Source organism: Puma concolor, chromosome B2, assembly GCF_028749965.1.
Source record: "Puma concolor isolate L17-30 chromosome B2, mPumCon1.1.hap2, whole genome shotgun sequence".
NCBI classification, from domain to species: Eukaryota; Metazoa; Chordata; class Mammalia; order Carnivora; family Felidae; genus Puma; species Puma concolor.
In genome coordinates, this window is record NC_141671.1 from 99,897,277 (window position 1) to 99,924,416 (window position 27,140).

The following is a 27,140-nucleotide window of genomic DNA, read 5'->3' on the forward strand; positions in this document are numbered from 1 at the left end:
AGCCTCATGTCTTCTGCTTTTTGCGCCAATAGCTGGAACCTTTCTTAGCTAGAGAAAATGAGATGGTTTATTAGACTCTTCCATGAATTTTTTCTGCCAGACTTGTGTCAAAACAAGTAGTCCTGGAAAAAACAAGACAAACAAAAAAACTAGTCCTGGGACCAAACCCCGTGATAACATTGATAATGCTTTGATAACACAGCCAATCACACTGATGAAGCTTCAGGCACTGGTCAGAATGAACCACTTAGATTCATTCAGGTGAGTTCAGGTCTTCTCCTGCAGGACCCTCAGAATGGCTTGCAAAAGGCAGGGCTCATTAACCTCAGTTAGCTAGACAGACCATGAGTTGCTGATTCGTAATTGGTGAAATAATCCCCAAATTTTATTGTTAAAATAATCACCAAATGTTCCTACCGATGTCCTGCTTTGAGAAAGTTCAGTATATACCCATATTGAAATTTTGTAAGTTTGCAACAGATAAATCTGAGGAAGATTAGTGCATATACAATCAAATGATGGCCCAGTTTTTTCCACCCCTCTTTGCACTTCTGTGACGTGGGCCTGTGTCTGAAGGCTGTGCTACCAGCCAGGGTTTCTGGTTTATCAACAGTCTCAGAGAAAAGGAATCCACCCCTCCCAGCTCTTACAAAGGACTTCCTCAGGGAGAACAAGGGAAACTTCTTTGGCTCCTGTCTGGGAGGTTAATTGGTCCAAAATCCATGGTACGACTAATCACTCCAGTTCCCATACACACAAAAACGGAGACCGAAGCACAACGTGTCGGTCAGCTCGATGCAGTTTGAAAGCTAAACTTTAGCATTAGGTAAAGCCTCTATTAAAAATGGTAACCCAAATTCAGTTAAATGACAAATCTCATTTAAGAAATGTGCACATATTGTACGCTCTCTGGTGTAAACTACATTTGGTACAAACCAAATGTACAAACAGATGGGCCTAGTAACGCAGGGATGAGCAGGGTCAGTATCAGCCTTGCAAATCAGGGCCTGCCCTAGGAGGTGCCTCTGATGTCACCATTGCTGCATTTAGCATCTCCGCAAAATATGCTTGGGTTTGTTTTCTGGAAGAACATGAAGGGATTTTCCCCATTTCTTCTGTAAATATCTACTGGGCAAGAGATCCAATAAAATGCCTCAAATGAGATTTGTATGATGGGCAATTTTTTACGGAGGTCATGGTCTGAAAAGAACAACCTTTATCTACATTCCCATCACATGCCCATTGAGCAACTGACTATCTGACTCTCTCCATTTGAGATATGGCCAATTTCTTGTGTTTTTTTTTTTGTTTTTTGTTATTGTTGTTTTTGTTTTTGTTTTTGTTTTTTTTTAAACAGAACATCCAGAGGCAGGACCCTCATCAGAGCCTTCAAAAACACTGTCTGGGAATTGCCCGACATGTCCTTGCTTGTGCTGCTTTTAAAGTCATGCTTCTCTCATTCCATTTAGACTTCTTTTAGGGTAAGCGATCATGTTCAGCCACGTACGCACAGCGAGCACTGTCTGATTTGGAATGCTCAGGCATCGTGGTGTTGACAGTGAGACCTGGAATGTCTGAAGGGTATGGGCTGAGAGCACAGACATCTGCCATTTTCTCGCTGTTCCTCTGTGATGCAGCCACAGTCATGCAGCAGTCCAGAGATAATGTGACCTCTCTCTCCCCTCCATCTTTTTTGGGGCCAGTGAGGATTTGTTAGGGAGGCGCCTCCACCCCTTCCCCTGGAGCCTTTATATGGTAACTTGGCTCCTGGCTCACCCTCTTCCTCCTGCCTGGCAGGAGCATGCCCTGTGGCTGTATTCCCAGCCCCTCTGCAGACACATTCCCACTGCTAGCATTTGGCTGAGCTTGCTCCTTTTTTCAGCCTTGGCCTTGGTCTGCACCCCTGACCGGGCGGGCAGCACAGTAAGCCCTTAGCTAGTTCATTCTTTCCAGCTCCTGCTGCTTTGCCCTTGTGGAACTGGCTCTACCCCGCTCAGCACGGAACCCAAAAGCCTGACTTATGTCTGCGGACTTAAGAACAGAACAGAGCACAGTGAAATTCTAACCTCGCCTGGTGCTTTTGAGGGATAGCCACGTCCAGAAGCATATAGTTGGTGCTCAGGAAATGGCTGCTGATGGAATGGATAGATGAATGGAGGCATCAAGTATAATCCCTGCAGGTTTTTAAATGCTCCTCTACTTAGATTCTGGGTATTGAGTCACCAGCATCCCAGATCCTGCCATTTTGTATGGTTCAGCACTTATGCAAACTGCTGACCCACTTTCAGCACCGCAGGGTTAATTAGCGCTTTTGCCGTGGTGCACTGTGTCTTCCAGATTGGTAAAGTTTATCTGTTCTTCAGCTCACCTGTATGTTCAATTCATGTTGAGGTTTCGTTCGAAGGCGGGAAGTTGGGTAAATGTTGTAAAATTGCAAATCGTGATTCAGCTCTCAGATCCAGATTGCATGAGAAGTTCCTAACCACATTTTAAATGGGGCATCTTGAAAATCTTTCTAAAATGTTTTCTTTTACTTAGTAGAAGTAGTTCTCTCCTAAGTAAGTGGAGTCTGATGAACATAGTTTATTCTTTCTGTGATAGTTTGATGTAGTTCCTTCCCTATGGTCAACATTATACACACCAGTTATTTTCAGGCCAGGTGGGAAGGGTGTGGGAAATGAGGAGGAATGTGTTCACCTTGGCTGGCTATGTGCGGGGAGTAATAATGTCAGGTAATGCAGAACTGGTCACATGGGGCTGGATGGTGCATTGGACACTGGCTTTGACATTTAACAGGCAGTGGATGTTTTTGAGCAAGGAAATGATGTAAGAGCTGTGCTTCAAGAAGTGGTATTGACAGTGAGGCGCCTGGTTGGCTCAGTCAGTTGAGTGTCTGACTTCAGCTCAGGTCATGATCTGACGGTTCAGGGGTTCAAGCCCTGTGTCGGGCTCTGTGCTGACAGCTCAGAGCCTGGAACCTGCTTCAGATTCTGTGTGTGTGTCTCTCTCTCTGCCCTTCCCCTGTTCATGCTTTGTGTCTCTCAAAATTAATAAACATTAAAAAAATTGTTTTTTAGAAAGAAGTGGTATTGACAGGGGCATCAGGGTGGCTCAGTCAGTTAAGTGTCTGACTCTTGATTTCAGCTCAGGTAATGATCTCAAGGTTTGTGAGTTCAAGCCCCATGTCGGGCTCTGTGCTAACAGCACAGAGACTGCTTGGGATTCTCTCTCTCCCTCTTTCATTGTCCCTGCCCCACTCATTTCTCTCTCTCTCCCTCTCTCTCTCTGTCTCTCAAAAATAAACTTTAAAAATTTTTTAAAAATTAAAAAAAAAAAAAGAAGTGGCATTAACATTGATCACAGAGGGAGGGTCCCACCAAGGGTCTGTGACAGGAGGCTACAGACAGATTAACCAGAACAGGCATGGGAAGGAGGCGGTGGGGGGAGATTTTGAGATGGCAGAGCAAAGGGAACTCAGTGACTGGTTGGTGAGGGGAGTGAGTAATCAAAGATGCCTGTAGGACCAAGTCTGAGGGATCTGGCAGATGAGGGTTATGGTGAATGAGGAGTTTGGGAATCCGTCTGTAAGCACAGATGGCCAAGGTCCTGCCTCTTTTCCTCACCAGGGTTGGACTTTGGGGTCAGCAAGCCCCGTGAAGCCTGAGTCTCCACATCTCTGGGTAGAAGGAGAGCCTCCTTCGCTGACTTGAGGCCAGTCTCTCTCACATGGACAGTCACATCGACAACTGCTGCTATGGGAGCTTGCCGGCCGCTCAGCCGTGTCCTGCTCCTGGCTTTGTTCCAGTTAAAGCAATTTCATTTACAGCAGTGAGGGGCCCATTGAGACCGAGTAACGTGCTGGCTCCCAAGGGCACAATATATTTGAAACTAAAGAGAATATCCCACCGGCTATAACTGGAGGGTACAGTTGAGGTCAGGTTTCTTGCAATAGGTGTACCTGTTTGTCTGAGTTCTGGTTGGCCGTAACTGTTGCTAGGCTGACTCCATTTTTATGCAAAATTTGAAAGTCAGTATGAACTAGTTATACTAGACTGACTTCTTAAAAAAAAAAAAAAGTATGTCTCCTGATTCATCTTCATTTTGCTGTTTCCAAACTACAAAAGCTGTTGCATATATATATATATATGCAACATTGTATTAAATTTGATAAAAATGCTCTAAAAGTTCAGGGGTGATTTATAGGTGGCTGTCAGATACTGTCAGAGAATAAAAGAGAGTATCTGTATCTCAATGGAGAATTGTATACCGATGAAATAATTTCTGCTATGGAGTCAGTCAGTGGTCTCTACAAATCGCTGATGTTGGCCTTTGTCTAATTTTTTCAAGTCTGTATAGAATGTTTAGTTAAGTGGCATTTTGGAGACTTGCAAAAGATTGGCAACAATCCTTAATCTCTCTTTGTGGACCAGTGAATAAACCTCTCTATGACACTGTCCAAGGCGGTCCTCTGCACGGCGCGGGCCGCCCACGGTGAGCCATGGGGTCTTGCAAAGCCCTCTTGCTCAGCTGGTGTCCTGGGGCCTCCAGATGAGTTAAGATCGGCACTGGTGTGGGGATAAGGAAGCACCACCTCTGCCAGCCTCCCGGGAGACTGCTGCTATTTTGGCCTGTTCCACGTTCCCTAGATTTGCAGAGAATAGATTTGTGAAAGGGGGTGGGGGGGAACGAAAAGACGCCCGAGCCAACCCTGAGAAAGAGGACAGAAACAGTGAGCGTAGCAGTTGCTGGAAGCTTGGTGCTACAAACAGCGCAATCTGCCACCCCCATTTGTTGATCCCGCGTGCCATCCTTCAGTTGGCCCTGCTGCTGCCAGGAACCACCCCCTCCTTTTTCCATCTGAAGGCAGGGAGAGAGGTACTGTGGCAGTGTTAACGCTTCCTGCCCTAAAGCCTAGAGTTTCTTCTTCGTGCAGCATATGCCATGGTAGGATCCATACAGGTATTAGAATAAGAGAACTGCAGAAGTCGAAGGGGCCGAGGGAATTTTCTGAGAAAAGCAGCACTCAGCCTTCCCAGATTAGACCACATGTGACCGTGGAGGGAGGAAACTTGAGTTTGGAAGAATGATGATCTCTAAGGAAAGCTGCCTTCGCCTCCAGCCTGGGATCTGGTCTGCATACCTGGCAGACCAGCAGTGATGGGTAGAGATGGTACAGGGCCAGAGACACCTGCTGAGTTCTGCTAAGGAGGAAAATAAACATAGGAAGAAGAGGCCTAGGAAGAGGGAGAAGGGAGAATAGCGTAGCATCCTTCAGAAGGCAGCTGTGATGTTTTACAGGGTAAACTGATTAGTCCTCATATGAATGAGCAAAGAGGATGCAACCACTTTTTAAGTTTTTAAGGAAGTCATTCAAAATCACATATAACATCTTTCCTGTCTTGCTTCACATGCTCCTGAGGAAATGAGGGAGGAGCTCAATCCGGGGAATAGCATGAGGTCCAGCAACGTCAAGAGACTACTGTTAAGTGCCTGAGGGAGGTGACTACGGGTAGAGATTGGGAACACTTTGTTCAGATTAAAGGGCTACAAATTATGACTTTTAACGAATTTGCATATCTAAATGCTTGGGACGGGGCCGGCACGTCATAAACAGTGTGTTTATTCCTGCTGCTGCTGCTGCTACTGCTATTATGGTTGATTATTAGAATTTTTCAGAGGTAGGAGTCATGCAGAGTGTCTTTAATCGAAATTATATTATCAGAGTTTATGCAAAAAGCTCATATTCCTCAGCTTAGAAAATATAAAGTGGAATATCCTTCGAGGAGCCTAATTCTTAGAAATACCCTCTGCCCTGGTTGGAAAGGGTTCTGCTTCTTCTCTCTGGGTGTGTCAATGGTGGAGGAGGGCTTTCCGTCCAGAGCCCAGGGAGGAACCTCTGCCATCGGGAATTATGTGAAGTAACCGCCGCCTTTATGTGAAATGATGAGTGTCATAATGAAATTGTGTGTCCTTATTTAAGATTTGAGAGCCACAGACTTCAGCATTTTTAGGGAACTGCCTGGTAATCAGAGACAGACAAGGTGAGCCCAGTACCCAGGAAGGGGACTGTCCCAGGTACTTTCTCAAGACCCGCTCCTTTTCGCCTGGCTAATCTACTCCGTCCTCCCCTCCATATATCTGCATTTTATACATTTTTTAATGTTAGACTCAAATTCGCTGGAGGTCATTTTGCCAACCCCCACCACTGTTCTCTGGGCATCCTCTGATCTAAATTTCTCGGAGACTGTCGGGTCTGTCCTGCACAGTTAAATGCCACTAACATGTTACTGATAGTACATGAAAGCGGTTCCGAGCAGTGCCTGAATCATTCCTCATGATTTGTGCTTTACCTGTTTTGTCTCATTTACCCTCAATACAGTACAATACGATACAATACACTACAACACAATATTTCCCCCATTCTACGAATGAGTTAATAGAGGCATAGAGAGGCTAAGCAAAGTCACATGTATGAACCAGACTGCCTGGCTTTCAAGCTGGAGATTACAATCCCTTTCCGTGTCTAGCTTCCTGCTTGGCCCTTTTAGTCTTTGCTCTTCCCCCACGCTTGTTAGCCTTGTCTTCTCAAATAGATTCGGAGCTCTTCAGAGCATGGTGCCTCACCCTGTTTCTTTGAGTGTATTCTCCCAGGCTCCCAGCATTCAGAGTTCCCTAAGGGCTTCAGGCACGCGGTGGGCCAGGAGCAGGTTCTCCTGACTGGGATGACCGGGTGCCATTGGCTGCAGGCTGAGCTGAGGTTTTTCCCAGTGTGAACTCTCTCCTGGACCCGCTCCAGGTCTTGCTGGCGTGTCAGCCTCCGACTTTCTTAATGTTGACAAATGGTTCCCAGCTGCACAAGCAGTGGCCTCGCTTCTTCTCGGCCAGTGCCAGGGAAAACTTTTCTTTCAAGAACAAGCAGCAACAAGTTGGTATTGGCAGAGGAGCCCCAGGCAAATCCCATTTTGTCCTTTGCCTGTGACCTTCCACTCTCTGCCACTGACAGTCCCTGTGCTGCCCATCCCCCAGCCCCAGACCCATCTAGACCTGGCTCCCCCATTAAAACAGGTCCGGGCTTCTGCCCTTTGTCCCCAGTCCTTAAGTCTTCTAATTACTACAGATCTGATCAACAAAGTCCAGTTTATAGGGAATCCCTCCTGGTGACATATTTGGGTTTTAAAAGGAGATAACTCCTTGACTGCTCCGCATATGGGAAGGCAAAGGAGATCCTTAAATGACAGGCCATGTGGGAAGCAGGGCTTGGCTGCAGAAATGACTCTGGATCAGGAGAATCCTGGTTTCCAATCCTGACTCACCTCTCACTAGCTGTGTGACCAGGCAGCTTGTACGAACCCCAGTTTCTTGCCTGTCAAATCGCACAGTGCCTGGCACAATGAGAATTAGCACCCAGGTCAGTGGTAGCCCCTTAGTGAGTGTCTCTGTAAAGTCTCTTCCTCCCACAGGAGTTTCCTCACTCTCCGGGGGTATGGGTGAGGCCAAGAGTACTCATCTGTCTGTCGTTGTCGAATTAAGAACATAATTATTTTTTGCATTCTGCTTAGTTGTAAATTGTTCTCAGCTTGGGACTTTAAGAAATATTTATTTATTGTGAAATATAGTTTATACACAGAAAAGTACATGAAACACACATGTGCAATTTAGCAAATAGTGATAAAGGTGTCTCCCATGTAACCACTACCCTGATCAAGAAAAACAAGTGATGAGGTTTTGGGGTGATAGTGGGTCCATGGCCAAAAAAGAATTCTTGGCGACGTCTTTGGTGCAAAAGGGTGATTTTATTAGAGCACAGGGACAGGACCCATGAGCAGAAAGAGGGGCGCTGGGGTTGTGAAGAGTGGCTCCTTATATGCTATGGGGCTGGGGGAGGTAAAGTCAAAAGGGAACTTTCCAAAGAGATTTTCATATTCTAAGGACTCACAGATTACTGGAGGTCTAGCTATTGTCAAGCTAAGGCATTAACATTAAGACAGTAGGGAGTTCCTGGAGAAAGGTTTTACTCTGCCTGCCTTAAGTGTGTGTCAAAGGGCTGCAGGTTATAAGGAAATCTAATTTTATCTGCCATTTCCTTCTTGCCTTTGTTTCCCACATCACTATGGAGGGGAGGTTGATGCTGGGGCTCCAGGAAACTCAGTCTATAGGTTTCTGGAGATTAGGCTGTTGATAAGATTGCCTTTGTCTTCTAATTTACTAAGATAGTTGTGAACTGATGGAGACTTTATCAGTTTAACCATTTGTTTTTGGTCCTTTCCTTTGTCCTTGGGCAGCCTGGATGTCACACACATCCCACCTAGGAGGGCTGGGTAATGCTAGACTGTGCTTGGCCCTCAGTTTGCCTTATGTTCCCTCATCACTAAGTGGTGGCTTTATATAACACAGTGATTTGATTCTCAGCTGGGGCTGATTTTGCCCCCAGGGGACATTTGAGCCTTTTTGGTTGTGGCATCTGGGGAGGTGCTCCTGGCACCTAGTAGTAGGGGCCAGGAATACTGCTACTAAATACAGCCCCCCAACAGCAAAGATTATCCTGCCCCAGATGTCTGAGTCAGGAAAGCCTGCTGTAACACAATCTGATTAGCCATTGTGCAGAACACCCGATTTTTAGAAACACGATGCTTCAGCAGGAGGTGAACTTTTAGGAAAAGATTTGGGTGCTCAAGAAACCTGTTAGTATCAATACTTAGATTTACATACCACAATATCAGTAATCCTATGCCACTCAACTAATTGTTCTCCAGGGGGTTAAAAAAAAAAAAAAAAAAGCCGGCCAGAATTTCAGATGAAGGATCTGAAGTTAATAGCCCTTGCTAATAGTATCAATCGGTTTGTATTCTTTCATTGTTGCCAAATGCTTTTTTTTTTTTTTTAAATTTTTTTTTTTTTTTCAACGTTTATTTATTTTTGGGACAGACAGAGACAGAGCATGAACGGGGGAGGGGCAAAGAGAGAGGGAGACACAGAATCGGAAACAGGCTCCAGGCTCTGAGCCATCAGCCCAGAGCCTGACGCGGGTCTCAAACTCACGGACCGTGAGATCGTGACCTGGCTGAAGTCGGACGCTTAACCGACTGCGCCACCCAGGCGCCCCATGTTGCCAAATGCTTTTAATCTCCTCTGTCAATTTGCACCAGTCTTGGGACTCAAATACTAGACAAGTTAGTAGAAGCCAGATGTGTTCCATTTTGCTATTAATTAAGTCGTGAATAAATTAAATACTGTACCCTTTCCAACAACTTGTCCCAGCCCCTATGCACTTGTAACGGTCTTCCCTTTATTGCAGGATTTAGTTGTCCGTATTGTCTTTATTCTTGGCAACCTGACAGCGAAAAATCACCAGGCTCGTGAACAGTTTTCCAAAGAGAAAGGGAGCATCCCGACCTTGCTGTCGTTATTCCATACATTCTACCAACTGGACCTGTGCGCCGAGGAGCAGGCGGGAGGAGCCCAGCAACCCAAGGTGCAGAGGTCACGGGCCCCCGCGGAGGACGTGCTCATCAAGCTGACCCGAGTACTGGCCAACTTAGCCATCCACCCTGGCATCGGCCCGGCCCTGGCCACCAACCCGCACGCCGTGGGCCTGCTCCTCGCCACGCTAGGTAAGGCTGCTCCCAGCAGGGGAGACAGTTCTGTGGCTCCGGTGCCCCTAGGGGTTTAGTGGCACCACTGGCTCCCTTTAATGAGCCTTCACAGCTGCAGGAAGGAAAATTCCTCCACTGTGCAGAACTTCCTCAAAGGTAATACAGGTAATATTTTTTAAAATTTGTGAAAAGAAAAGAAAAAAAGAAAAAGAAAAAATTGTTACTGAATCCCATTGAATTGTACACTGGAAAGGGTGAATTTTATGGTATGTGAATTTTATCTTTTTTTTTTTTTTTTTTAAGTATACTGGAGGCGCCTGGGTGGCTCAGTTCTTTGAGTTTCCAACTCTTGATTTCTGCTCAGGTCATGATCCCTGGGTTGTGGGATGGAGCCCCACATCGAGCTCAGCTCTGAGCATGTAGTCTGCTTGGGATTCTCTCTCTCTCTCTCTCTCTCTCTCTCTCTCTCTCCCTCTGCCCCTCTTCCTCGCTTGCGTGCTCTCTCTCTCTCTTTCTAAAATAATAATAATAAAGTATACCAATCAAATTACCAAAGATTGGCCAAACTAACCACAAAGAGTTTAAAATCCTTAATTTTTCCTGGATTAGTCCATGTGATTAAAGTTTATTTATATTTTTATTTTTCAGGCTTTCATGGTATCTATAATTATGGCCCCCAATCATTTGTGTCCCATTTCCCCCCTTTATTAGCCATCTCACTCTTCCATAACAAAATACCACAGACTGAGTAGCTTAAACAACAGAAATTTGTTTCTCATGGTTCTGGAGGTTGAAAGCCCAAGGTCAAGGTGCCTGCCAGTTGGGTTCCAGATGAGAGCTCGCCTCCTGGCTCGCAGACAGCTGCGTTCTCACCCTGTCTTCACATGGCATTTCCTCAGAGTGTGCACTCAAGAAAGACAGAATGATCGCAATCCCCACCCCCCCTCTTTCTCCCCCTCCTTATAAGACCACCAATCCTATGAGATAAGTAGTCCACCCATACGACCTCATTTAACTTTACTTCCTAAAACCCCTATCTCACATACAATCACATTGGAGGTTAGAGCTTCAACATGTGTATTTGGGGAAGGGGCTGCATTTCAGCCAATAGTATTCTGCTCCTGGCCCCCTGCCCAAAATTCATAATCTGTTCTCATAGTAGGATTAGTACCTTATAAGAAGAGATACCAGAGAGCTTGCCCTTGCTGTCTCTTCACCATGTGAGGACACAGCAAGAAGGCGGCCATCTGCCAGCCAGGAAGAGTTCTCACTAGAACCCAATCATGCTGGCATCCTGATCCCAGACTTCCAACCTCCATAACCGTGAGAAAATAGATTTCTGTTATTTTAGCCCCAAATCTGTGGTATGTCGTTATGGTGGCCTGAGCTGACTGAGACAGATGCACCTCTTGAGTATTAATTATTGTGGGTTCAAATGCTTGTAAGCACATTTAAAGCATTATTAACTATTTACTTTTGTGGGGCTAAATGCACATAAAGTGCTTGGTGCTGTTCATGATATATGCCTCATAGCTGTGAATGCCTACCCTCTTGCCCCTGATGTCAGTCACTATTCCTCCTGGCCAAATGTGTAGTCCTACAGAAGGTGGTGATACAGAAGAGGTACCCCCCCCCCGCCTTTTTTTTTTTCTGGACAAGCTAATGAATTGTCCTACCAAGGCAAGAGACAAAAAACAACAGATTCCCAAACACTGCCCATGGTCTAGCGCCGTCAGTGGGGGGTAGCAGGAACCAGGGCTCCTAACTGGCATTGCTACATCTACCAAGAGATGAGTCTGAAGGCTGAGTAGAAGGCAGGGACAAAATGACTAAGGGCCTTATATGCTAAATAAAGAGTTAATTCCTTCACTCATTCTTGCATCCAGCAATTATTTATTGAGCACCCCTATGTGCCAGATTCTGCTCTAGGTGCTAGGAATGCAACAGTGACTAAAACAGATACATCCCCAGTCTTGTGGAGCTTCCATTTTAGTCCTAGAAGACAAACATTAAACACTGAACAGGTCAGGTGATTATATGTGCTATGGAGAAGATAACAGTAGGGTAAGGGGAGGGGTGCTTGGGAGATTCGGTTGAGTGTCCGACTTCGGCTCAGGTCATGATCTCACAGTTCGTGTGTTCGAGCCCCCTGTCTGGCTCTGTGCTGACAGCTCGGAGCCTGGGGCCTGTTTCGGATTCTGTGTCTCCCTCTCTCTGGCCCTCCCCCACTCATGCTCTGTCTGTCTCTCTCAAAAATAAATAAACATTAAACAATTTTTTAAAAAGTAAGGTAAGGGGAAGAGAATAATGGATGCTATTTCATATAGGGTGATTAAGGAATGTGTGCTCAATAAGGTGATGTCTGAGCAACAACCTGGAGGATGTGAGGAGTGAACCAAGTGGATAACTGGAAGCAGAGTATATTCTAGACAGAGGGAGTAGCAGCAGTACAAAGGTTCAGTCAGGATCATGTTGATATGTTAAAAAAAAAAAAGGGGGGGGCAGGAAGACCAGTGTGGTTGACACTGGGGACCTGGGGGCTAGAACATCAAATGAGGCCAGAGACGTCAAGATTAGGGCTGCCCAGGTAGGGCCTGATGCTCACGTAAGACAAGTGACCTTAGCTGACTTACTATTCAAGGATCATCATGTTAAGGATGGACTCAGGGAGGAAGCTGGAAGAAGAGTAGCTAGTTAAGAGGTGAGGGATGGGCTAGGTGGTACTAGAGGAGGTGAGAAGTGATCAGAGTCTGCGTGTTTGGAGGGCAGCACTGATAGGAGTTATGGATAGAGTTTGCCCCCAGGATCGTTCTGTTGTGAGGTGGAAGTGTGGGGAACAGACTGGAAGTGTGGGGAACAGACTCGCAGGGTGGAGCCCCCAGAGAGCTCAGGAACACGGCAAACCAGTGGGGGTGAGAGAAGCTCAGCTTGCTGGTGTGTTGGCACCTCCACTTTACTACAAACACAGGGCCTAGATCAGCCCAATTTGTCCACACCCCCTGGCTGGAGGGACCGAGCTTAGAGTGTTCTAAAACCTGGCCAGGAGTGGTCCTCTGCTTTGGATGCACTTCCATGCAAGAAGCATCCTGGGAAATAAAGCAGCAAACAGTGCCCTTGCACAGACCTTGCCTGGGACAGTGGCTTGTCCCTGGGGCTGCTGTTGCTGCAGTTAGGATGTCGTTGTTTCTGCCCCTGCAATGAGCCTTTGATACCCTTTTCCTTACTGTGTTTCAGAATACAAGTCAATTAAGGATTGCGAGGAGCTGGTGATCAATACTACAGCCACAATCAACAACTTATCTTACTACCAAGTGAAGAATTCCATAATTCAAGACAAAAAGCTATATATTGCTGAATGTAAGGTTCAGTGTTGGGTTTGGGTGGATGAATATTTAACATTTTGACTCTATTTGCTAAACACAGACCTGGTGGCATTCCTATTTTCTGATTTCTGGTACAGATATCAAAGAGCCTCGTTCAATTCTAAGAAATTGGAATATGGGGAAAAGTTAGTGTCCAAGTTCTTGTTAAAGTCTCTTACAGTTTGTGTTTTATTATTGCTTTAAGATTTTGAGTTATCAGTATTTAGTATAATACTGGAGCCTAATAGCCTTTAAATTAAAACTTAAATTCACTGGTTTTATTTCTCTGGTCCCCAAACCCAGTGCTCATAAAGCTTCTTGTGAGTAATAACATGGATGGAATCCTTGAAGCTGTGCGTGTTTTTGGAAATCTCTCCCAGGACCATGACATCTGTGATTTCATTGTGCAGAAAAATGGTGAGTTAATGATACTCTGTGTTCATCAGCATGTACTTCTTGCCAATAAACAGCTAAGCAGTTCTAGAGCTTGGGTCATGACAGTATGATGCTTGTTTCTGCTTTGGGATGCGTAGTGCTTGACATGCCGTTCCATGCATGTGGAAGGCTCTCCACTCAATATGCCAGGATAGATCTGGTCAGTGTTCTCAGGGTTCCCCTCTCCCTTGTGCATGGTCTTCCGAGTTCTGAGATGGTGTGTGTGTGTGTGTGTGTAAGGGAAACAATCTATAGTCATTATTACTGTTCATGAGAATGGACTCAGTTGACATTCTCCTTCACGTACTAGAATGTCCATTACAGCCCTACTTGTAATAGCAACAAATGGAAAAAACCTAAGTGTGCATACATCATGATATGTTCATGCAACAAAAAGTTCTACATCAATTAAAACAAATGAACTAGAGGTTCGTGGATCAACATTGATCAGCCTCAAACATAATATAGGAGCAAAACAGCTAGTGACTGGAGGGTATATACAGAATAATGCCATTAATATAGGTTTTAGAACATGCATAACGATCTTGAGTATTGTTTATGTAATGTATAGTCATGATGTAAAGGTACAAATGACATTTGGAAATTGTAAACTCCACACTTAAGACAGAAGTCACCGTTGGAAGGGAAGGCATGCCCAAGATATGAAATTGGATCTGTAACATTTTTTTTAAGTTTATTTTTTTTATTTTGAGGTCGGGAGGGGCAGAGAAAAGGAAATAGAGAATCCAAAGCAGGCTCTGTGCTGTCATCCATGGCTCAATTCCAAGAACCATGAGAGTATGACCTGAGGCGAAATCAAGAGTTGGTCACTTGGGGCACCTGGGTGGCTCAGTCAGTAAAGCGTCTGACTCTTGATTTTGGCTCAGGTCATGATCTCACGGGTTTGTGGAATTGAGCCCCTAGTCCAACTCTGTGCTGACAGCGTGGAGCCTGCCTGGGATTCTCTCTGTCCCTCTCTCTCTCTGCCTTTCCCCCCACTCATGCTTTCCCTCTCTCTAAATAAATAAATAAACTTAAAAAAAAAAAGTCCAGGGGTGCCTGGGTGTCTCAGTCAGTTAGGCTTTGGCTTTGGCTCAAGTCATGGTCTTGCAGTTTGTGAGTTCGAGCCCTGTGTCAGGCTCTGTACTGACAGCTCAGAGCCTGGAGCCTGCTTCAGATTCTGTGTTTCCCTCTCTCTCTACCCCTCCCCCACTCACGCTCTGCCTCTCTCTCTCGCTCTTAAAAATAAATAAACATTAAAAAAAATTAAAGAAAAAAAAGTCAAATGCTAAACTGACTGAGCCACCCAGGCACCCCTGTAACATTTTATTTCTTAAGCCGGGTGGCAGGTACACAAGATAACCACCTCTATACATCTCAAATATTTCATGTAAGTATAATACCTAAAACTTCCTGATTATCCATGGTAGCAAATTTAGGTAATACAGATATTAAGGGGAAAAAGCAGCAGCAGCAAACTGTCACCCATAATCTCACTCCCCCAGAGATAACTGTTAACGTTTTGGTGCATTCTTTAGACTCTTAAACACACACATGTATGTGTCTGACCCATCAATGGGACTGAAGTCAGAACAAGATGGCCACCTCTTAGGTGATAGGGTGGAGGCAGAACACACTTTATCCAACCTCCCCCAATCTTTTGCCCAGCCCCTTCTGGGGGTATAAGAAACCAGGATAGATGGTTCCATTTCCTAGGTGTAAAGGAAAATGGTTCCTAGAGGTGGGAAGCCTGTCTTGCCCTGAGCTGCCCCCTACCCTGGAAGTCCTGCCTTCTTGCTACAGGCCAGTTTCCAGCCATCTGAGCAGTTCTTTTACAAGCCCTGGAAGACTTTAGAGATCTCAACAGGAGCCTACTTCCCCCCCAGGGTTCTGTATTTAATTTTTTTTAATGTTTATTTTTTTTTTTTTGAGAGAGAGAGAGAGAGAGAGAGAGAGAGAGAGGACCAGTGGTGGGAGGGGCAGAGAGAGAATGGGACAGAGGATCTGAAACAGGCTCTGCGCTGACAGCCCTTTGCAGGGCTCGACTTACCAACCACAAGATCGGGCTTGAGCCCGAGGCAGATGGTTAACTGACTGAGCTACCCAGGCACCCCCAGGGGTTGTGTATTTAAAGAAAATTGCTGCAAAGGTTCAAAGGGGCCCTTGAGAAGAATCAGATGTTAGAGATGAATGTCACCTGTGTGGTTGGAATTTGTGATTTTTTTTTTTTTTCCCCCTTTCTACTGGAAGGGACTATATCATTGCCCTGAGGAGGGAACTGCTGCCTGGGTCAGATGCAGCACTGCTGGGGGACCAAGGACTTGGGGGACGGGGAGCAAGTTCTAGATGCAGTGGATGTTGGCAAACCCACAGCTGGGCATGAGTAAAGCCTTAGGTAGAATGGATTAAGTCCCCTAGCAGAGTTTCCGGTTTTTCGAGCCACTCCCCATTTCCCCCTTTGCCATTTATAATCTAAGGTACAGCTGGGAACCCTGAGCCTTATTGGTCCACATTTGTTCTCTGTCCTCCCAGTACACAAGTTCATGATTGCACTGCTCGATGCTAAGCATCAGGATATTTGCTTTTCTGCCTGTGGCGTTCTCCTAAATCTCACTGTGGATAAAAACAAACGTGTCATCCTAAAAGAAGGAGGTGGCATTAAAAAGTAAGTTTCAAGGCATGGAGTCCTGACTCTCAGATGTCAGAGGGAATGGTTTCCCATGGAGCTTGGGCCCCTCTCATCACTCTTCTGGGGTGGAGGTATTTCAGCATTTGGAACTGCTAAGCTACGGGCTGAAGAGGAAATTTAGGTGCCACTGGACTCTTTTTTTTTTTTTAATTTTTTTTTTCAACGTTTATTTATTTTGGGGACAGAGAGAGACAGAGCATGAACGGGGGAGGGGCAGAGAGAGAGAGAGAGACACAGAATCGGAAACAGGCTCCAGGCTCCGAGCCATCAGCCCAGAGCCTGACGCGGGGCTCGAACTCCCGGACCGCGAGATCGTGACCTGGCTGAAGTCGGACGCTTAACCGACTGCGCCACCCAGGCGCCCCGACCACTGGACTCTTAAAACCGTTCAGAAGTAGGTTATTGCTACTTTGTAGCTACTTAAATTTATAGATGTGAAATGTTAAAAAAACCACTGAATTACATATAATACATATTAAATAATACAGGATGATCGTCATTATGCTAAAAATACAAAAATTAAAGAGATTCTGACCAATAACTTTTCTTTTTAAGTTTATTTATTTTGAGAGAGATAGAGACAGCTTGAGTGGGGGAGGGGCAGAGAGAGAGGGAGAGAGAGAGAATCCCAAGCCAAGTTATGCACCGTGAGATCATGACCTGAGCCGAAACCGAGAGTTGGACACTTAGGTGACTGAGCCACTCAGGCTCCCCACTAACAACTTCTTAATTTGACTTTTATTGACTTAGGTTGGTGGATTGTTTAAGACATTTTGGTCCTACCGATTGGCAGCTGGCCTGCTTGGTTTGCAAAACTTTATGGAACTTCAGTGAAAATATCACCAACGCTTCATCATGTTTTGGAGATGAAGACACCAACACATTGTTAGTCCTGCTACCATCATTTTTAGGTAAGACTCCAGACTGTGAGTCTGTGAGTTTTATCAGAGTAGGAGAAATGTTCTTTTCTGTGACCAGCATGGGTAAAGATTGGTATGTGTTTGAGTAGCTGTGTAAATTTGGAAATATCTGAGAAGAGGCAGAATGTTATTTACAATGGGGACACAAAGACTCCAACTCATTGGATTCTGTCATGGTTTTTTTCTGTGGCTTTTCTCATTTTTTTCTTTTCTGAATTTTTTTATAAACTGCCTAAATACCAGATGTGAGCATAAATTATTGGTGTTTAAAAATATATAACATTGGAATTGATAAAATATGGCTAAAAGTTACTCTCAAGTCATGGTTTTAATGGATCTATACATTTTAATTAGCAACTATGTTATGTGGAGGAGGGTCTGTGAAATTATTTGACATTGCAGTGGGGTTCAGACCATTGAAAGGGAAGAAATCACTGATACAAATCAAAGGAAAGGATAGTTTCTTATGTTAAAAAAAAAAGGTTTTTTAGGAGAATTTTTTTCATTCTGGGTTAGGTCTAAAAACAATGACTTAAATAAGTGAATGTTTTCAATAATCCTTTTTCTCAAAATGGAGACCATGTCTGTACCATTGCCCAGCCACCGTGTTGCATCTGCAAGGCCATGTGGAAGCTCTCAGTGTGGCTCAGAAGCTGTGGATTCCAATGCTGGTGTTTTCTTGTGGTGTGATTTGACCAGAGAATTTCAGGGACCTGTCTTTTCATCTCTGAGATGGGGACATGATAACCCTAGCCCTGCTCTGGGGAGTAGTGAGGATCAAATAAGCATCTGAGTGCATAATGGAAAGACCACAGGGCCCATAGCACACCGTTCTGAGTTTAAGCCCTTGCTTTTGTCACATATAAACTTTTAATGTTGGGCTTAACCTCCCTGAATTTATATTTTTTCATCTCTAAGCTAGGGACCATTGATGGGCACTTTGTGGAGTTGTTAGAATATAAAGGAGGAGACATTGTACAGAGAGCCTGATAAGAGTACCTGACACACAAGGAGTCCTCAAAACAGGGCTGTGAAAGTGCTTTGTAAATGCTAAGTGTTGTAACAATGTTATTAAACAGGAACTCAGAACCAGAAGTTACTTGAAAGAATCAGGATTGCTAGATGGATGTGAAATTTGCTCTTTTCAGGTAAATATAATTTTGTGGGTGTAGGAGTAAGAAAAAAAAATGAACATGATTTTAAATCACTGAGGTTCACAGTCTGCTCTGGTAACACTGAGCTTTCTCAGGTTGCCAGGAGCAGAAGTCTGTGCTCAACTTGCCTTAATTCAGTTCTCAAGTGGGGCAGAACATTGGAATTGGGTGTGGAATTTAAAAAACACACACTCTTGTCCTGGCCCCATCCCCAGGCATGCTGATTGAGGAACTCCAGGGTGAGGCCAATTGTCTGTGTTTTTTTCAAAGTTCCACAGGTGAGTTTGCTATGCAGCCAGGCTTGAGAACCCCTACCTGCTCAGTGAAGGAGTTTCAGGGAAGGGTGCACAGGGAAGAAGGAAGCCAGGAAATAAGCACATTGCCCAAAGCCTGCTGGAGGGGCACTCAGGACCTAGAAGGTCGTTCCAGATGAAACCAGAGTCCCTGAGTGACCCCTTCAGTGGCAGGCCATCATCTGCTCCACCCTGCTTGAGACTCAACTCTGCTCGGTCTCTGCTGTGATGCAAAAAGTCCCTAGAGGCTCCTGCTTGGTCATGCTTCAACTCTCTCGAGGCTTCTTAGTGCTGCCCTCAGCATGTGTCTCCTCCGTTGTTGGCACGTCTTTCTATGTGTCTCCTGTTTGGGGAAGAGGTGTGGTTGCTTTCCTGAATCACTCCCTTGGGGTGTAGGGCTTTCAGGGCTAAGGCAGCAGCTGCCTGTACCACAGCCTACCTGTGGCTTCCTTCCCTGGCACATAGGTCCAGAGCGGTCAACCATAAATAACAAAATGGTGGGGACATGTTACATATGGGCCCCTTTGAATTTTTTTTTAATTAAAAAAAATTTGTTCTGAAGTTTATTCATTTTTGAGAGAGACAGAGTGCAAGTGGGGGAGGGGCAGAGAGACAGGGAGACACAGACTTCGAAGCAGGCTCCAGGCTCCCAGCTGTCAGCACAGAGCCCGATGTGGGGCTCTAACTCACGAACCGTGAGATCATGACCTGAGCCGAAATCAGGTGCTTAACTGACCAAGTAACCCAGGTGCCTCACATAAGGGCCCCGTTAAACCGCGTGTGGGCACGGGCAGCTTCTCAGCAGAATGCAGTACCCGGCAGGCACTTCATTCTAGTAGCCCCTCCCTCAGACTTCCCTTAGAACCAGGGCAGGCTTCTCCTTGTGCTTCCCCAACCTCTGAGCCTTTGCATGTGCCTGTCCCATCCAGGTGCTGCCTGTCCCTGCAGACCCTTCTCACACAGCTTTTCAAGCCCACAGTGTAGTCATAGGAAATCTGTACTTCTTAAATAGCAATCGTGAACTGTGTAACTTCTCCTGTGTTATTGTTTTGTTAACTTTTATCTTGTTTCCCCACTCCAACTGAACCACTTTAGGGAAATGATATTGCCTCATATGAAGTAGGTCCTTGATAGATGCCTGTAGATTGGCTTGCTTTCTTTCTTTCTCTCAAGTTTTTTTATTTTGTAAGAGAGAAGGAGAGAGCATGAGCAAGGGAGAGGCAGAGAGAGCAGGAGAGAGAGAATTCCGAGCAGGCTCTGTTCTGTCAGTACAGAGCCGGAGGCGGGGCTCGGTCCTAGGAGCCATAAGATCATGACTTGAGCCAAGATCAAGAGTCAGATGTTTAACAGACTGAGCCACCCAGGTGCTCTGATTGACTAACTTTGTAAATCCTCACCCAAACCCATGGAAGGGAACTGTGGGGTGGAGAGCAAAAATAAACACATTTGATCAGGGAGCCACAGTGTGTCAGGGATTTCTCACGTGATCACTGGGCCCTCCTTACAAATTCTAAGGACTGAGCTCTTTCCTGGTGTTTGCCTGTGCGGAGCCAGCCTCAGACCCTTACCTCTGACAGGGCTGTAGTATGTCTGACCAGCCAGGACGCAGCAATTAGTATGGATAGGTGAGTGAGAGTGTACTGGAATTCCAGTTGTTTCACACAGATAGCTAAAAAGCTGGTCATTTTGAAAACAGAATGAGCTGTTAAATCACAAAGCCCACATTGAAGTGTGCACTGCTTTTAGAAATAACAACAAGGCAATTGATACAGTAATAGAAGTTAGCCAACTTTTTTTTTTTTTTTTTTTTTTATGGGTGACTGAGGAAAGACAAAAAAAGGAGAAAGTAAGGGTCCTTAACATGGTTGGGACATTGGGATGTTGATGTTCTTTTTGGAAAGTAGCTTAAAAAGAAAATTGTCTGAAACGTCCTGATGTATTGCAGTCACTTCTTATAAACTCATCAGTAGTGTGTTTATCTTGATGTTTATTTTAAGTGATGTACACAAGTCTGGCACACTGTTCTACCGTGAGCTTCTCTCAGGAGAGCTGGTAACTGGTGATCAGTGTGTGCAGTTTACTAACACAAAGAACACAGGTTATTTTATGTTCATCGTAACATATGTTCAACTTAGCACCTAGGCTGTGAGACAAGGGGTAGAGTGAGGCCTGGTGTTCAAGTTAAAGGATCACATTAAAGGGGCTCCTGGCTGGCTCAGTCGGTGGAGCATCTGACTCTTGATCTCAGGGTTGTGAGTTCAAGCCCCATGTTTTAAGTAGAGATTACTTAAAAATGTTTTTCTAAAAAAATTAGAAGAAAATAAAGGATGACATTAACAAGTCCACACTGAAGAGCATGGACTGTGAGGACTGGGCCTTATAATAGGAAAATAATCCAACCTGCTTAGAGCTACCTGGTGCTGAACAGAAAACTGGGAGATAGTGAAGTAAGAGAAGCGTTAATTGATGCTGCAGGATACTTAAACTAAAACAGAAATCGTGATATAATGATCACTGAGGAATTTATTGTTTTGGGTTCTTTACTCCTTTCTATACCTTTCTAAAACTTTCCTTTAAATTCTAGTATTAGAAGTATGCTGTTCACACAGAAAGCTTAAGAATGATGGGTTATCAAAATCAGTGCTTTCCATCCTGTGTCCAACATCTTTAAAAAAATGAGGTGGTAGCAAAGAAAGAAAATATCAGAATATATTACATGCAGTAAGACTAAGTATTCTATTGTGAAATGGTTGTTAATTGTAAATAAATATGTAAGTCATAATGTACAGTCCTGATGTATGTATGTATCTTTTAGGTCAGTCAAGAGTTTGAAAATCATAGATATAAATTGTTCTTGAATTTGCCTCTGCTATTGTTTTTTAAAAAAAATTTTTTTTAATGTTTATTTTTGATGGAGAGAGAGAGCATGAGTGGGGGAGGGGCAGAGAGAGAGGGAGACACAGAATCCAAAGCAGGGTCCAGGCGCTGAGCTGTCAGCACAGAGCCCAATGAAGGGTTTGAACTCGAGAACAGCAAGATCATGACCTGAGCCAAAGTCAGACGCTCAACCGACTGAGCCACCCAGGCGCCCCCTCTGCTATTCTTTACTGCAAAGACTACACATTCCAAAATATAATATCTAGTGTAGTAGGGCACTTTCTTATGTATTTGCTGTATTTACTTTCAAACTTCAGACTACTTTTTGCTTTTACTTGTAGCTGTTGGGCCACTTTTGTTTCCTTGTCTAAACCAATTTACAATTAATAGGGTTCGAGTGTGGATTAACTAATCATAGGCCAGACCTCAAGAAAAGTAACATAGTCTTGACACTAGATTGAAAAAAGCCCTAAAACACCCAAATAGAGATTTGCTAAATCCACTAAATCCAACTAAAACCTGTGCAGAGGAAGGAACTGCCAAGTGCCTGGGCAGCCGGCAGCCCTAAGCCTCTTTGGAAAGAAGGGCATTAAATAAGAGAATTCATCGTCTGACATGAGTTTGTGCTCAGAAAACCTGGAAAAGAGTGAGCAGGAAGAGGATCGAGAAATCTCTCAGGCTTCTCATGTCTGGAAGTAGCTCAATATTGGCTTTGAAGGCCCAGAAGGCCGTAGGCATTCTCCTCCCCTCGAGGCCCTGGTTAGCTTGTGGGTGGGGAGGTCCAGGTTTGCCTACAGGGGCTGGGAGTGCCTCAAAGGGAGTGCCTCACTGAAGTGTTTGTGTCTGTCCAGAACTTATCTCTGAGCGGCACGGCTGTCCTCTTGGTTGGAGGAGAGGTGGGGGAGGTCCAAACTGGGATTGCAGGCTGCTTTATCTTACTCAGGGTACTCACACTAACACCAACAGTGCCAAGGTACAAAGGATATATGAAGATACACAGTGCAGGCAATTTGATGTAAACAGTAATGAAGCATTTGATAATGGGATTTTAATTGGCCCTATTAAAAAGTTTGCAAGTTACGTAAGTAGCAATATTTGTGGTCATTTTAGGGCTTGGTGGTTACCACTTACCATGTCTGCCTCAGCCACAGACCTAGGAAGTGGAAGAGCCAGTCTTCTAACCGGCAGGCCAATCCATTTTCCTAAAATCCTTCACATACAGGGTGTGAGGCCCAATATAAACAAGCAAAATATTGGCACAGAACACGTAGTGGCCGTTTATCTTCCTATTTGGGTTGGATAGACTTTCAGTGTTTACAGAATTCAGGGTGCCCTTGGAATAAGAAGCAAATTAAGGTTGTAATTTTTTTTTTTTTACAAGTGCTTTTCTACATTATACGTGGACTCACTTGGGATTCTAATACTACTTCACTACTTCAGATTCTCAAAGTCTCCCACTTTTCACTGTTATTGGTGAGAGCATAGGGGCCTTTACAAAGAAGTACACTGAGGCTGCTTTAAAGCCAGCAAAATTGATTTTCAAATCAATTGTCAAATTCAACTGTGTTACTTTCCGAAAAGATTTCCTGACTCCTTTTAGATCTGTCAACCACTGAAGTAATTCACTTTTCTAATGTGCAGATAAGGAATATCTATTAATATTTTGTTTCTCCTGAGAAACTGTGATCTGACTTTTGGATGTGGATATAAACACTTGGGGATTAGTTGAAATAAGAGCTCAACTTAATCCAGGATTTTTTTTTTCTTTTGAGAAGATTATTGTCCTTTTTATAGTGAAGAACTACTTCTATACTTTTTTTTAATTTTTAAATTTATTTATTTATTTTGAAAGGGCGAGTGGGGGACGGCAAGAGGGAGAGCATGAATCTTCAGCAGGCTCCACAACCAGTGTGGAGCCCAACTCTGGGCTCGATCTCACAAACCGGAACGTCATGATCTGAGCCGAAATCAAGAGTTGGGCACTGGACCACGCAGGTGCCCCAAGAATTACTCCTATAAAAAACAAATGTAACCCCCAAATCATATCTGTGTTATACTGAGATTAGAGATGACCCAGGATGAATTTAACTTATGCCATCAAAATTTAAACTTTAACCAGTAGGATTACATGCCAAAATAATTGCTGTAATTTTAATTTTTTTGGTGCAGATGAAGAACTAGCACTGGATGGCAGTTTTGATCAAGGCCTAAAAAACTATCACAAACTCCAGTGGGAAACAGAATTCAAACCTGTGGCCCAGCAGCTCCTGAACCGAATTCAGAGTCATCATACCTTCCTGGAACCACTGCCTATTCCTTCTTTCTAACATGATGTAGATTAACCACAGAAGCAAGAAGTCAGGTCTCCTTCATTCTTACGGAGTGGTAACATGCATGAACATTTGTTTTTCAGTATGGACAAATAGTGAAAGTTTTTCAGATACTGATTTTAGTGAGTAGTCTAAGTATCTTAGAAGAAATAGGCATTTCTTCTCGTTAGGTAGGTATTATGGAAAAATGAATATAAATGTGCTCTCTGCTATGAGAAATGTAAGATGAAAATATATTCACAGTTTTTCAAAGTACATGACTTCTTCTTCTATTCTGTATTAAATACTTCGGTTCCAGTCTTAAAATCTGGATTTAACAACTTTGGAATTTAAGTGTTTGTCAGTTCAGTAAGTGAACCGTGCAATGAAGACTCCTAGATTTTGTATCTGGGCAGAACGGTGATCAACACTGTGAGGACCACATCACCACATAACCGTCTGTACTAATTCTTTGTCCTCTAATAATAATTTTCTGGTCAGGTACCAGTATTTTTCTTGTTTTCATGTTAAGAGCGGGAGTAAGCAGAAAAATTTAGAGACACCTGCTTTGGGCAATCTACTCTATTAAATAAGTAAAATAGATGAAAAAGGGAGTACTTTGCCTCTTTCTTTTCATTTGAAATAAAATGACTAGACCACACAGTCCTTCTAGTTGTAACTCTCTGTGATTAGGGAGGTGATAGAACATTCTCAAAAGGGTATAGGCTTAGGTAAATGACAGATCTCAGCTTGAATCCTAGCTATCTCCTGTGTGGACCTTGGGCAAGCAACTTAATTTCTTTAACTTCAACTGTAAAATGGGAATAGTAAAATAGGAATGTTTTATTCTAGTGCAGTTTGGGAAAATAACAAAAACATTAAATGGGCAAGTTGCCTAGCATAGTGTCTGATGTGTAAGTAGGTGCTCAATAAATTATAGCATGGTGATGGTAATTTTTTAGTTTACTATTCTTTGCAGGGTAAGTTTGGCCTTTGAAAAAATGATAAAAACCAAAGAAATTGAGATTATTATTCTATATTAGCCAAATGAAGATTTGGAAATAAAAGCAGATGCACTACTCTGCTTGGAGAAAAGCTGTTATGAATGGCTCATCTCTCACCCTACAAAATACCAAGACTAATGGGAAGAGGGCATGTACTCCAGACTGGATGGGCTCTCAAAGACCATTAGAATATAATATCTAAATTTTCAGGAATAAATAGACTTTCCAAGGGCCCTTCTAGTCTGGGCCTAGTCTCTGACAAGGGCTCAGCAAAATCCCCTAGGGACACTTATTGTATACCTTATTGTATAGTCTGAGGGGCTGATCTCTCAAAACCATTTAAGGGTCTAAGTCTTTTTTTTTTTCTTTTTTTTTTTTTTTTTTTAATCCATAGCAGGCCATATATTCTACTTTCACTGAAAAAGATCAAACTATTTCTCCCCCCAAAACAGCCCCCTCAGTATTTATAACTAATATAATAACTCATGGTGGAATACCATTATTCCTATTCTCCATATAAACTCTCCACCCTCACACTCATGTGCAAGCTGGACCTTTTGGAACCACCTATCTGCCTTCCCCTTCGCTTTTTAAAAATATTTTTTTAGGGATCTCTACACTGTACATGACGCTCAAAATCACAGCCCTGAGATCAAGAGTCACGTGCTCTACTGACTGAGCCAGGCACCCTTGTTTTTTTTTTTTTTTTTAAGTGATTAAAAAAACACATAAAATTTACCATACTATTTTTAAGTGTGCAGTTTAGTAGTGTTAGGTATATTCACATTGCTCTGCAACAGCGCTCTAGAACTTTTTCGTCTTGCAAAACTAAAACTATATTCATTAAAAAAAAATCCCCATTTCCTCTTCCCCCCAGCTCCTAGCAACCACCCTTCTACTTTCTGTTTCTATGAATTTGATTAGATACCTCACATAAGTGGAATCATATGATACTTGTCTTTTTGTACTGGCTTATTTAACTTAGCATAATGTCCTCAAAGTTGATTCTTGTTGAAGCATGTGACAGGATGTTCTTCCTTTTTAAAGCTGAATAATATTTCCTTGTATGTATATGCCACATTTTGTTTATCCAGTCATCCATCAGTGGACATTTGGGTTGCTTGTACCTCATAGCTATTGTGAATAATTCTGCTGTGAACATGGTGTGTAAATAGCTCTTTGAGATCCTCCTCCTTTCAACTCTTTTGGGTATATACCCAGAAGTGGAATTACTGGATCGTATAGCAGTTCTATTTTTAATTTGGGGGGAATATCTATAATGTTTTCCATTGAGGCTCCACCATTTTACATTACCACCAACAGTGCACAAAGGTTCAAATTTCTTCATATCTTTGCCAATGCTTGTGATTTGTTTTTTATAGTAATCATCATAATGGGTGTAAAGTGATAATGTCATTGTGGTTTTTATTTGCATTTCTCTAATAGTGATGTTGAGTGTATTTTCATCTGTTTGTTGACTGTTTATATATCATTCCTGGATTAATGTCCATTCAAGTCCTTTGCCCATTTTTTAGTCGGTCTGTTTGGGTTTTTTGTTGTTAAGTTGAAGGAGTTCTTTATATATTTTGGCTATTAATCCCTTATCAAGTATATGATTTGCAAATATTTTCTCTCCTTCCATAGGTTGTCTTTTCACTGTTGATTGTGCCTTTTGATGCACAGAAGTTTTTTGTTTGTTTTTATGTATGCCTGTCATGGGGCTCAAACTCATGACCCCAAAATTAAGAGTCACATGTTCTACTGACTGAACAAGCCAGGTGCCCCATTGATACACAGAAGTTTTTAAGTTTGATGTAGTTCCATTGGTCTATTGTTTCTTTTGCCTTTGCTTTTGGTGTTATATCCAATAAATCATTGACAAACCCAATGTCCTGAAGCTTTTTCCCTATGTTTTCTCCTCGGAGTTTTATAGTTCTTATATGTAGGTATTTAATACATTTAATTAATTTTTGTGTATGGTATAAAGTAAGGGTCCAACTTCATTCTCTTGCATGTGGATATCTAGTTTTCTGAGCACCATTTATTAAAGTGATTGTCTTTTCCTCATTGAACAGTCCTGGCACGCTTGTGCTTAATTTGACCATACACATGAGGGTTTATTTCTGGGCTCTCTGTTCTATTCCATTGCTCTGTATGTATGTCTTTATGTCAGTACCACACTGCTTTGATTACTATAGCTTTGTAATGTATTTTTAAATCAGGACATGTGAGACCTCCAACTTTTTTTTTTTAATGGAAGTATAGTTGACCTACAATATTATATTAGCTTCATGTGTACAACATAATGATTCAACAATTATTTACATTACAAAATGCTCACCAAAATAAATGTAGTTACCATCTGTCATCATACAAAGTTATTAATAACATCATTGACTATATTACCTATGTTGTACTTTTCATCCCCATAAGTTCTTTATAACTGGAGGTTTGTACCTCTTAATCCCTTTTACCTACCTTGCCCATACTCCCATGTCCTCATC

At 43.3% G+C, this 27,140-nt stretch overlaps 1 protein-coding gene across 3 annotated transcripts in view; it reads left to right on the forward strand.

Moving 5' to 3' along the window:
* Positions 1–26,524, forward strand: part of ARMC2 (armadillo repeat containing 2) — a 108,482-nt gene extending 81,958 nt beyond the window's left edge. For 2 of the 3 annotated variants that reach the window (XM_025925620.2, XM_086707545.1), the window contains 6 exons: positions 9,296–9,611; positions 12,828–12,950; positions 13,259–13,372; positions 15,923–16,055; positions 16,830–16,990; positions 23,493–26,524. In XM_025925620.2, coding sequence (XP_025781405.2) covers positions 9,296–9,611; positions 12,828–12,950; positions 13,259–13,372; positions 15,923–16,055; positions 16,830–16,990; positions 23,493–23,650 — 1,005 coding nt within the window. In that variant the 3' untranslated portion in view covers positions 23,651–26,524. Of the gene's footprint in view, positions 1–9,295; positions 9,612–12,827; positions 12,951–13,258; positions 13,373–15,922; positions 16,056–16,829; positions 16,991–23,492 lie in introns of those variants that run through there. The other variant, XM_086707546.1, reaches the window with a different exon arrangement.
* Positions 26,525–27,140: the final 616 nt, after the last annotated feature.